General features: G+C 47.6%; 1 protein-coding gene across 6 annotated transcripts in view; it reads right to left on the reverse strand.

Annotated features, from left to right (window-relative positions):
- LOC133135231 (serine/threonine-protein phosphatase 2A 55 kDa regulatory subunit B gamma isoform) overlaps nt 1-13,337 on the reverse strand; it is a 105,123-nt gene that overhangs the window by 27,995 nt on the left and 63,791 nt on the right. For all 6 annotated transcript variants that reach the window (XM_061252088.1, XM_061252089.1, XM_061252092.1 and 3 more), the window contains 4 exons: nt 8,699-8,796; nt 6,733-6,898; nt 3,630-3,742; nt 1,186-1,363 (listed from right to left, as the gene is read on the reverse strand). In XM_061252088.1, the coding sequence (XP_061108072.1) occupies nt 1,186-1,363; nt 3,630-3,742; nt 6,733-6,898; nt 8,699-8,796 (555 nt within the window). The remainder of the gene's footprint in view (nt 1-1,185; nt 1,364-3,629; nt 3,743-6,732; nt 6,899-8,698; nt 8,797-13,337) is intronic.

Here is a 13,337-nt window from a genome sequence, read left to right on the forward strand (position 1 = left end):
GCTCTGCAGGGGTACAGGTGGAGGGAGTAGAGGCTCTTGATCAGGCCCCGTAGCGACGTGAGAAATTTGAGCGGAACAGAGGTCTCCTCTTTGCTCTCCTCACGCCCCCACCCGGAGAACGAGGGCACAAGTTCCAGGAAAAGAGGGAGCAGCATCCAAAAGGGAACAGCTCTCAGAGGACAGGAAGGAGCGTCTCGGAGATCTGAGAGCAGGAACACTTAGACAGCAGGCATCCCCCCCAAAATAACTTTTTCGTGCTCGCTGGCGTCGGGGCTAACGATCTCCCAGCCTCCAGCCGCGGGCCCATCTCAGTAAACAGACACCGCAGTCCGGACGGAGGGAGCAACGCACTGCCAAGCTGACAGGCACTGCGAGACAAGAACTATGAGAATCCGGCCTGTCTCACGAATCACACACCCCGCTATTCGACAACAACAACAAGGCTCCCTGTGGAACTACTCTAGCCCTCAACCAACCCCCCTCCATACCCCCTACCCCCGCAGCCTCCCAAGGTCTCCGGGACAATCTCCTGTCTCGCTCAATCTCATAACATGAAACTGCATGTCTCATCGGTAACCATGTTAGCCTGTTATTTGATCTTTTAATATAAGGATCAGTCACACTGACCTCTGTTTCAACTTCAGCCTTTCCTCCATATGGAAATGAGGGGTGAAAAATGGGAACCGATGGACTAGATGCAGTCATACAAGAGGTTGTGTATCAACACCAAAAACCGCCTATTTAGCAGAACAAAACCGCTTACTATTCATAAAAATAAAATACCACAACATAATTACAACAATTTTTCTCATCGGCTGAAATGTCGAGTTTCCTAAAGTATTCGAAACAGCAGACATGTCGGGTGCACTGGATATGACACTGAGACCAGAGGATGTGTGATTGAGTCCCATGGAAGAGTCAGTTTGAATACTGCCAGGTACTTCACCTGAATACCCTGCTAAATACATCACACATTAAACACATACTGTATGTGTACAAGTACATACAGTAAATATAAGCTGAAGCCATGCATACGGACAGGACAACGTAGAGAAAGTTACGTGTAATCAGGCATAGGTCGAGTGAATTGTCTGTTGAGATCAGTGCAGGTAACTGGAGGTATACCAGGGACAGGTAAAGGTATGTAAAGGTATGTAAAGGTGTGTACAGTCTTGTTAAGGATACTGAAGCTCCGGTCGGTGATGCCCAGGTGCCACAGGTTGATCCGCAGGTCATCGGCGGACATGTACGTCTCGCAGTCGCTGTTGACGGAGATGGAGTTGACGTGGTAGGTGTGGGCGTTGGCGAACACCCTCCTGGGGCTGACCTCCACCATCAGGTCCATGGGCTTCAGCACCGGTACCTGGAGAAGAGAACGAGCCACAGCCAGTCAGGCTAACCCCGTCACAGCAGAGAACGAGCCACACCCAGTCAGGCTAACTCTATCACAGCAGAGAACGAGCCATGCCCAGTCAGGCTAACTCTATCACTGTGGGAGAGAACGAGCCACGCCCAGTCAGGCTAACTCTATCACTGCAGAGAGAACGAGCCACACCCAGTCTGGCTAACTCTATCACTGTGGGAGAGAACGAGCCACGCCCAGTCAGGCTAACTCTATCACTGTGGGAGAGAACGAGCCACGCCCAGTCAGGCTAACTCTATCACTGCAGAAAGAACGAGCCATGCCCAGTCAGGCCACGCCCAATCAGACCAACTTTATTACTGCGGCTCTGTCTCACCAAGCCGTCCATACATCTCAGAATGACATCACAGTGCACAGGATATGGCAAAGAGACATAAACCTGGAGCAGTAAACCTGGGCACGAGAATTACTGCCAGAGGAGGAGAGAGAGGAGGAGAGGGGAGGAGGGGGAGGGAGGGAGGGGAGATTAGAGGAGGGGGAGGGAGAGGAGGAAGAAAAGGGGAGGATAGGAGAGAAGATGAAGCAGGGAGTAGAAAGAAGATTTACCTCTTATATTGCGTTCATCTTCAAGCAACACTGACATTTCCACAAAAGACACAAAGACACACAGACAGAAACAGATGCACACGAGCACACAAGCACACCCACACACATACACACTCACTCACTCACACACACACACACACACACACACACACACACACACACACTCACTCACTCACTCACACACACACACACACACACACACACACACACGCACGCACGCACGCACACACACACACACACACACACAAATACACACACATACAAATGCTAATGCACACACACACACAAGCGCACACAAGCGCACACAAGCGCACACAAGCGCACACAAGCGCACACACATGCACATACAGACACACACTAATCACCTAGCGTGAAATTAATCTCTGAATAGTCAGGATAAGGCAGCATATCCACCCCCTCCCATTCTCTAAAAATGTGCACATTTTCAAGAAAGCTGCTTAAACAAAGGGCTTTTGTCTTCATGGAGAAGAATAACTGACAACATTACACATTTTTCAAAAATCAAGTTCAACTCCACAAACAATAGTCAAATTGAAGTCTTGGTTTCCATTTTTAAAATTTCACTGTCACCAAGGGGCATTCCAATGAAAGAGTCTGAAGATGAGGCTCAGTCTGCAAATCTCCCCAACTGATCTCTTTTTACCTTATCATGTGCTCTTCCTCCATACATTCTCCCATCCTCTCTTTCTCCCATCCTCTCTTTCTCCCTCCCTTGTCCTGTTTTCCTCATCCTCCCCATCCATTCCTACATTAAAAAATCTACATTCTCCCTCTCTGCCACAACTTCCTGACAAGGACAAATGCAGAGCCTCATACACACATGCACATGCACACGCACACGCTCACGCTCACGCTCATACACAAACACACACAAACACACACAAACACACACAAACACACACACACAGGGACACAGGCAAGCACACACAAACACACACACACACACACACACACATACACATACACATACACATACAGGGACACAAGCAAGAACACACAGACACACGCTCACGCACACGCTCAGAGACACACAGAGAGACACACACATACACCCACACACACACACAGGGACACACAGGGACACGCAGGGACACACAGGGACACGCAGGGACACGCAGGGACACACAGGGACACGCAGAGACAGAGACACACACACACACACACACACACACACACCTGTGCTGGCTGACCTACTTCTGCGCTCCGCACAGACACAGACACAGACGCGCGGGGCCGTCTCACAGAGCTCCCGGGGCCCTGAGAGAGGGCCCGCTGGCAGGGCGGATCAGAGACCGGCCCTTTTGATGCGGAGCCGAATAAAGCGATCACAGAGCCCGGCGGCTTAGCCCTGCCTTTCTCATGTCAGCGCTTGACTTCACACGCCTTTTGTGGCAGTTACCGCCAGTTATTTCACCACGATCAGAGCTCCACTACAATCCAAACGTAAAACAAAATCATTACTACCCAAGGACAAAAACAATAAGAACTACTTACTCCCTTAGCAGACACCATTATCCAGGTCAATTTCAACAGCTTACGTTTACCATTTCTGGACAGTAATACGGTCCACTCCTGAACCTGCGCCCGTTAAGGGCAGGACCTGTCCTACCCTGCTGACCCACAATGCCCCTGTGCTCACCTGCAGGGACGTGACAGTGGAGAGGTCCTTCAGCCGGCCCTCCTCGTCCTTCAGGTTGTAGCCCTCGGGCCTCTTGTCCCGTTCGCTCACCTTCCATAGCTTGATGGTCTTATCTGGGAAGGAGACAGAGCGACAATGAGGAACGTGCGCCTGAGAGGACCATGACCCAACCCCAACACAGACCCCAGGGGGATTAGGGATTTATTCACTTATTTGCAGATATTTGCTTGCCAGGTTGAGTCAGCTGTGCTTATATGCCGATGCGTGGTATGCCATGCTGGTTTGCTGCATTATCGGTCTGGTGTACTGCATCTCATTGGCCGGTTACACTGCATCTCATTGGCCGGTTACACTATCAGTGTACTGCATCTCATTGGCCGGTTACACTATCAGTGTACTGCATCTCATTGGCCGGTTACACTATCAGTGCACTGCATCTCATTGGCCGGTTACACTATCAGTGTACTGCATCTCATTGGCCGGTTACACTATCAGTGTACTGCATCTCATTGGCCGGTTACACTATCAGTGTACTGCATCTCATTGGCCGGTTACACTATCAGTGTACTGCATCTCATTGGCCGGTTACACTATCAGTGTACTGCATCTCATTGGCCGGTTACACTATCAGTGCACTGCATCTCATTGGCCGGTTACACTATCAGTGTGTCTCATCACATCCAGGTTAGGCATCCCTGCCCAATGTGGGAACCAATCCTAATAACTGTCTGGATGTCACGTGACTGGTCGGGTGTGGTAGGCGTATTTGAAGGCGATGGAGCAGCACAAAAAAGCGCCTTTTTCTCTCCATTATTAAGAGTTCACACCGAGACTCATTCCTTCCTTATCAGACTTGTGTCCTTGGTCACATCCGCCCTGAGTTACACAGGAAGGAGACGCATCCATCAAAGGCGAACTGAACGACAGGGTAATGAATCAAAGGCCTGCCCGCCATTTTCCCTCCGCCATTTTCCCTCCTCGGACACACCCGCGTTCGCCCGTACCCGTCTCTGAGCTCGCATGCGTCTCTGATCTCATCCTGACAGGTCCGCATGACTCACACGTAAGCGCAAAGGACCCTAATCACGGCCCACCTGCCTCCCCTCCGTCTGTCAATCTCTCCTTCTCTTTGTCTGTTCTCTCCATCTCCGCCTGTCTGAGCACGCATCTCTCAGCCTCTCTCTTTGTCTGCCCACATCTCTATCCGCCTCTATCTCTCCTCCGCAGTGCCTGTCAGTCATCTTCCTCGGCAGAGTTTGCGTATTTGGAGCATTATCTGGTAACTACAACATATTACAGGTGTCAGTTGTGTGTGTGCGCAATATGCGCTAGATACTGAGATATGTAGTGACCACTGTGCCGTGCATTGTGTAATATACGTGATATTTAATGTTCACAGTGGGATGCTAGATAGTAAAAATATACACATAAATGATGTATGAACAGGAACTATGAATTGTAAACGGTGAGTAGAGTACAGAATGTTATGTGCAACGGGTATTAAATAATGTGCACTGCAGTGTTGGGTGGATTATGGGCTGTAAATGAGATGAGGAGTTTATTGTACAATGGTTATCGTATATTAAGCGCAGTGCTGATTGTGTGTATGAAGTGCGTTGTTCATTGTGAGATGGGTAGTGTGTATTAAATGAAGCGTTGTGCTGATTGTGTGTATGAAGTGCGTTGTTCATTGTGAGATGGGTAGTGTGTATTAAATGAAGCGTTGTGCTGATTGTGTGTATTGTATTGAGTGTGTTGTTCATTGTGAGATGGGTAGTGTGTATTAACTGAAGCGTAGTGCTGATTGTGTGTATTGTATGGAGTGTGCGGTCTATTGTGTGATGGGTAGTGTGTTTCTGAGGCTCCAGGGATGCTTGAGGTGACTGCATGGTAATGTGTGGCCTATGTGCCCCCCCCCCTCCTGCCACAGTCCAGCTCTGTCCTCTCCCGCCCCCCCCCCCCCCCTCCCCCGACCCCAGAGCTCTGCACCAGGGGAGGGGCTGTCACAGCAGGAGTGCACACAGCTGCCCACTGTCTGAGGTCACTGCCACCAACCCAGCCGTTTGTGCAAGGGCAGAAGAGCTGGTCTGCACCCTCCCCCTTCCATCCCTCCATCCCTCACCCCTCCTGCACTCTACCTCACCCCGTCCTCATTCCTCTACCTCTCCTTCCTCATCCCTTACTTCTCCACTCATCCCTGCCTCCTCCAGCACTCCACCTCTCCACTCCTCTGCCCCCCGCCTCTCCCGAATTCCATCTCTCCCTCTTCATTCATCCCTCGCTCCTCTAGCACTCCACCGCTCCTCTCTGTCCATCCCCGCTGCTCCTCCACCACTCTGGCACTCTCCCTCCTCATCTGCTGTACCCTTCCTCGCCACATCTCATCCTCCTCTCCTCTTCCTCGGTCTCACTCACACATCTCAGCGTTTGGTGGTGTGCTGCAGGTCTAAGAGCCAAGATCTCTTCTGAATAAACTAAAAAAGGCAACAGTCACGTGATATGAGGGTCTGACTCACAGCCTGAGGGGGAGGGGGGGGTTGAGTGACTCCCCAGCATATACAAAAAAAGCAGCCATTTTAACACCCGCCAGGAACATTCGCCTCCGAGGCTATGCAGCTAAAAATAACGACTGTAAAAAGGACAGCTGCGATTAATATTTGATATTGTATATCAGTTAATGAGCCTCAAGCTCTAATCACTGAATATAGTATGCTGGTTAAGACGGCTTCCGAACACACTGCGGATTTGAAGAAACAGTGATAACTATACAGACTATGAATCATTTAAAGCACAATATTATGTGCAATGTAACATATTACACAGGCCTTCTTTCACAAACATAGGTGCAAAAATCGCCAGCTTCATTAATAGTGAAACATTTAATGGTAGTTTTTCCTTATATGTGTTTCTTCGTCAAGTCCATCAGTCAACAAGAAAAAAAAAAACAATGCCATGGTTTCATTTCCTGATCCATAACTCTCGGGAGAGAAGCCACTCCCAGAGGCACCCAGAGTCTCTAACCATTGGTGGAGAGGAAGAAGTGGGGCCCCAGAGCCTCTTACCATTGGTGGAGAGAAGGAGGTGGGGCCTAAGAGTCTCTTACCATTGGTGGAGAGCAGGAAGTGTGCGGCATTCTGCTGCGGGAGCCAGCGGATCTTGTTGATCTTCTCCTCGATCTCCAGGCTCTTCAGGTAATCGAACTCAGGCTCGTGGCTCTGGAAGGTGCTGTACACGTTGTACTCTCCCGGACAGTAAGGCTCATTCTTACTCTGTCGACCAGACCACAGTTACAGAGTCTCACATTTCACGATTACCACGTTTCAGTTTTTAATTAACACCGTGAAACTGCACAACAGCAATGCACATGCCAAATTTAAATAAAAAATGACATGAAAACATTTAACAAGCCCAACATAACGTTTGTTAATTGTTATTTTTAAGAAATAATTGCATTATATTACAAAAAAAAAAATTCATGAAGATTTAAAAGGACAAATTTAAAAGGTCGAAGAAGCCAACAGGAATTCAATTCTGCATCCTCCGAATTTACTGCTCATACTTATTGTTTATTGATTTGGGGCGCTACATCTGGAAATTAGGATAATTTCCTAATTTAGTCAGTTCAGCTCACAGGACAGAAACACACTGAGCTGAGAGTATGATTCACCGACACAACAGCCTGCACTCCAGATGACATTGTTCTGCATCTGAAGCGTTTCATTAGCATCAGAACAGCGTAACCTTGGGCTAATGCTAATGCAGAACCGGGTCTCTCTCCAGCCACGGCCAATCACAGCCCTACGCCGGCCCCGTCAGCGCTGGCTGACAGGACATTAAACCCGAAACTGACAGGGGTGGGGGAGGGGGTGTCGCGCCCTTCTCCAGGTGTAAATCACACGCCGTCGACAATAAGAATGTCCCGTTTTCATTTGAATACATTTTAATATAGTTACCGTGGTGATGGAGGACCACTGTTCAAACATCCCGGACTGAGTGATTTGTGCGCATAATCTGTGGAGCCGCCACAACGTCATGTCTATGCTACAGAACAAGAGTCCCTGCTCGTATGAAATGCTATTATATGAAATAATATAAAACGTATTTATTTACATGAGTAACCTAACCACCCAATTGCATAAAAAACAGCTGTTCATATGCTTTGTGCATGTTGTTGCTTCGCTCTAGTTCGTTGATGATCGCATTTGATTTATTTTCATCACTATTTTAAGCAACAACAACATTAATGTTTGTGCAGCGAGAGATGCCCGACTGAGACAGCAGTTTTACCCTAAAAGCTGTTAGGTAAGCTGTTTCCTCTCCAAGGGGATTCTGGGTAAAGCTGGAGTAAGAGCAAACCAGCCTGGTAAACGAGTGTTACCAGCCCCTGCTGTTGTGTGAACGGGTGAACGGCGGGGGAAAGGAGTGACTGCAGTGCTTTTAAAGGTTAATCTTTCTTGTTAATTGCGGACTAGCAATAGGCCGGCAGCCCTGGCAGGTCAGTGGTGGGGACAGCCCTCCTCCCCCACTCCGTGATGCTCAGGGTTTTAATCTGATGAGGGCTCAGGTATGTAAGCTTATCTGACCTTCAGTGAAGGAACATCGTTCCAGTGGTACCTGTATACCCATCACGGCCCCTGACTTCATGTTAGTGGGACACTGTTGTTTCTTCAAACAACAAACGGATATGTGGACAAGGTGAAGTTGAGGGGTTGATTCGTATGCAGGGAGGGGGGGGGGGGGTGGGAGGGGGAATCTGTCAGCTGAGCCTAGACTAGAGCAATTATTGAGAAATCTGCATTGAACTTCAGACAACGGTAGATTAGCCAATTCTCCTCCATCCCGACCTCCACCAAATAAAGACATTCTAAATTGGACAGGTAATCAGGAATGCCGATTATTAAGGCTAATTTCTGTGTGGAGGCTGAATGCCTACCTCTGATTAGCATGAAAACAGGCGTATCATTGTGAAAACCTGCCTCTGATTAGTTCTGAGAAATGGCTTGTCAGTTTGGATGAATAGCTCTGATTAGAAGCGGGACATTGATGCATGGCGGAAAAAGCCTTTGTACCTCAGTTTCCCTCTGGAAGATGACCACTCGACCCCCCTTGTCCCCGGTCGCGAGCAGTTCCCCCGTCTGGTTAAACTCTACTGTGGAAATGATATCAGCTGAAAGACAAACAGGGAGAGAGGGAGGGACAGAGGGAGAGAGAGAGAGAGAGAGAGAGAGAGAGAGAGAGAGACATTAGCAGGACGGTAAAAATAGAAACATTTTCTGGCAAGACATTGCCTCTATTTTTTTTCCATGCAGGCGGGAATGCTTCAGAATGCATTATTCAGTGATAACTGACATCTCGATAATGAACCGTACACTGGATCAAACATGTCTATCTTCAAACCTGAAGATGTCAGAGATATAAATTGATAACTGCCATGTCAAACCATGAAGAGAAGAGATTCTCCTGGAACATCAGCTCTGCATTGTCACATTAAAAAAGACACAATGGCGATGCGAGAGCTTACTTGTAACAGTGGATTTAGCTGTACCTGTATTCAATGCACCCGATATTTTCCTCTCAAGAGAAGCTAAAACACTATCAACCTCAAGCAAATAAATATTCATAGAAGTTTGCTAGATACTGCATATGTGGCTCTACTGTATGTTGGCACATTATGTTCAAATGTTAAAGCACTGCACTGTGACCACCATTATAAACCATTTATAAGCTATTTATTAACACGTATAAACTATTTATTAATACTTTGTTTGGGATCAACCCACTGTATTGGTGCCACCGCATGTACGGAAATAATCTGTAATTAACATGCGAGCACATCAATTAAAAACCAAAAAGCACAGTTTAAGACCGCAAAAATACATTTTCATCATCTGGCACTAAAATCACCAACAGCACACCCAACAAACAAACAAAATGGCTGTACAGCTTGTCCGTACAGAACAGCCCAGACAGAAATCTTGAGAGACTTGCACAAATTGACTGTTTTCCCATAGAGGAAAAAAAGCCATTTCCCAGCACAATTGATTCAGGCTGAGAACACAACGCAGCACTGGCAGATAGTCCATCATTGCTTGTTGTCCTGAGGGTGAGTGTGTGTGTGTTTTGGCCAATCCTCATCTCCCTGAGGGGCAATGAAACAGTGTGTTTGCAGTGTGCTTGTCTCTCTGCGACCACATACTGCACAGGTTCACTAAAAGGCCATGGGACAGACATCTTTATCATTTCTAAAGAACAGGAAGAAAAAAAAAAAACTTAAAAAAATTCACAAATGTTTTTTTTATTTTTAACCTTGCCCCCCCCAATCCGGAATTTTCTATTTTAATCTTACCTATATTTAAACAGGGTAGCACACATGCTCTTTCACTCCTACACCCCATTATTCTCCCCACCCCAGTAGCCTAACCTGCATGTCTTTGGATTGCGGGAGGAAACGGGAGTACCCGGGAGAAACCCGGACAGACATGGGGAGAAAACTCGACTCCTTCGCATGGGCCAGAAGAGGAGACTTCACATGCAGCTTAATAGGCAGACTTGCAAAACCCTGATTAACCACAGGGGGCGCTAGAGAACGATGAGCTGCCATAGCCATAGACAACACGACCAACAATTTTCACACCTTCTCAGCCATCATTCACAGTCAGAGACGGCCATCAGATGAGCCGCCAGCAGCTCCAGCATGATTAAAGCGTGTTTTTTAACGGTCACTCCCAGTTGTTAGTGGAGTGAAGAAATGAAAACGGTGCTGAAGGCTATGTGAGCGTCCAGCAGGCAGTGTATCGCTGGCACTGACAGGAGTATGAACACAGATGCACTGACAGGAGTATGAATACAGCTGTACTGATGGGAATATGAACACAACTGTACTGATGGGAGTATGAACACAACTGTACTGATGGGAGTATGAACACAGCTTCCGGCATGAAGAGACTTCACACACCTGTCCTCTCAACCCACTCTGAACACCTCCCCCGCAAACCTCCTACACACTCGTATTTACAGAGGAGAATCCAGGGTCTGCACAAATGCTCTCACACACACACACACACACACACACACATCCATTGGGTTTCATGGAGTGTGAACGTGCCTCGCAGGCTAGCAGGCCTGATGCTACAGTGGCTCAGTCCAAGCAGCTCCGAGCGACAGTAATGTGCAGATCCACTTCAGCTGGGAATACACAATTCAAGCTGGTAAAAAATCTAAAGTGAAAGGGATGTGTTGAAACTAACTAAAGCACACAGCCCTACAACACAAAAATATCCAAGGACATTTTAAACACATTTCTCTTCTCTGTAAGGGACAAAAACCCAGCCTGTGCAGTTTAAAATTCAAGCACAAAATGGCTCCTGTCCTGCTGGTGCAATCCATGTCCATTTGTACAGCAAGGATGTACAGCAATAATTATTTTAATGCAATACGACTCGTCACCAAGATTTTTATTTTATTTCTTTTTTTATTTTATTTTATTAATACGCTGAATGGCATAACCTAACATAATAGAGGGTTTTCAGCTGAACACCTCTTCACCAGTGGCGCAAATCAGCCAATCGGCTCTCAGGACACAAAGGCCCTTTATAATTTCCTCTTCCTGTTCCTCTTCAGTGTAATCAGCGTGCACCGACAGCCGAGACAACGCACAGCCCTTCTCCAACGGGGTGATTAGGCAACGGCAGCCATTTCGGTAATGAAAAATGCTTAACCTTTTGAAGCGGACCGTTCCCTACTTATTGATCACGTTAAAGGTCACATGACGGTAAGCGTATCCAGCTGGGCCGCACACGCGTGCAGCTGACACGTGTCACGCGTACGGCCGCGTTCCGTCCGCGTTACGGGGAGGACAGCGGCGTACGTTATTCCGTTTCAAACAGACGAACACCTGCGCTCAGGTCTCCCGCTCAGGTCTCCCCGCTCAGCCTTATTTGACTAGCCTTTGAAGGACACGCTCGCATCAAAAACAGACCTTTTTTCTATTTTTAAAGCACTCCAAATTCTTAATGCAGGAGAGCAAAGAGCAGTCTGAGAGCGTGTTAGTCACATGTGAGGCCCCCCCCCCCCCCGTCTTCCAGGACCGTCTCTCTTCCTCCTGTTTGCAGAGCAGTGTCTGTACACACACACACACACACACACACACACACACACACACATACACATACATTCATATACACACACACACACACACATTCATACACACACACACATTCATATATACACGCACACACATTCATATACACACACACACACACACATACACATACACACACAAACACATTCATATACACACACACATTCATATATACACACACACATATTCATACACACACACACACACACAGACACATACACATTCATACACACACACATACACATACACATTCATATACACACACACATGCATATATACACACACACACACATTCATACCCACACACACACACAGACACATACACATTCATACACACATACACATTCATATATACACACACACACACACACACACACACACACACACACACACACACACACACACATTCATATACACACATTCATACACACACACACACACGTGGGCAGACGCTTCTCCAGGATTTGGGACCGTGCAAGATTTCAGCGCAGCATTTGGCTGGTGTCCTGTCACCATTACGGGAGAGCTCGCTAGACTCACCACACCCCTCCTGCCAGGACATGGAGACCAATACGCTGTGTGCCTTTCGCATGCACAAACCCACAGATATACACTCAGTGAACACCAGCCTGTTAAGGCAAATATTTAATCAGCCAATCATGTGGCAGAAACTAAAGGCATACAAGAATGCAGACGTGGCCAAGAGGTTCAGCTGTTTTTCAGACCAAATGTCAGGCTGGGAAAGAAATGTTATCAAGGTGACTTTGACCATGGAATGATTTTGAGCCAGACAAGGTGGGGTTTGGGTATCTCAGAAACTGCTGATCTCCTGGGATTTCCACGCACAACAGTCTCTAGAGTTTGCAGAGAATGGTGCGAAGACCAAAAAACATCCAGTGAGCAGCAGAAATGCATTGTTAATGAGAGAGGTCAGAGGAGAAGGGCCAAACTGGTCGACGCTGACAGGAAGGTGACAGTAACACAAATAGCCACACATTACAACAGTGGCATGCAGAAGAGCATCTCTGAACACACAACGCGTCGAACCTCCAAGTGGACAGGCTACAACAGCAGAAGGCTGATACGTCTAATAAATAAGTCTAATACACACGTAATTAAGTGCTCTCGGAGTGTACGTGCAACAAGCTGACCCGTTTCTTCACTTCAGCAAGGCTCTCGAGCAACATCGCCACCATTTGTCTGAATACCCCTCTCTGTCTCTGTCTCTGTCTCTGTCTCTGTCTCTGTCTCTGTCTCTGTCTCTGTCTCTGTCTCTGTCTCTGTCTCTGTCTCTGTCTCTGTCCCTGTCCCTGTCCCTGTCCCTGTCCCTGTCTCTGTCTCTGTCTCTGTCTCTGTCTCTGTCCCTGTCCCTGTCCCTGTCTCTGTCTCCTCAGTCACACTGTTCCATAAGCGTGCTTTCAATTATTAATATTCACACCTGCCACCTGATTTTCTTGTGTGTAAGAAATCACTGGGCACATACAGCCCCGTCCTGTGTGAGTAATATTATTGTATTATTACTTATAAGTAATACTTTACTAGTAATACTTTCATCCCTCCCTACCTCC

Source organism: Conger conger, chromosome 8 (genome assembly GCF_963514075.1).
Source record: "Conger conger chromosome 8, fConCon1.1, whole genome shotgun sequence".
Taxonomy (NCBI): Eukaryota; Metazoa; Chordata; class Actinopteri; order Anguilliformes; family Congridae; genus Conger; species Conger conger.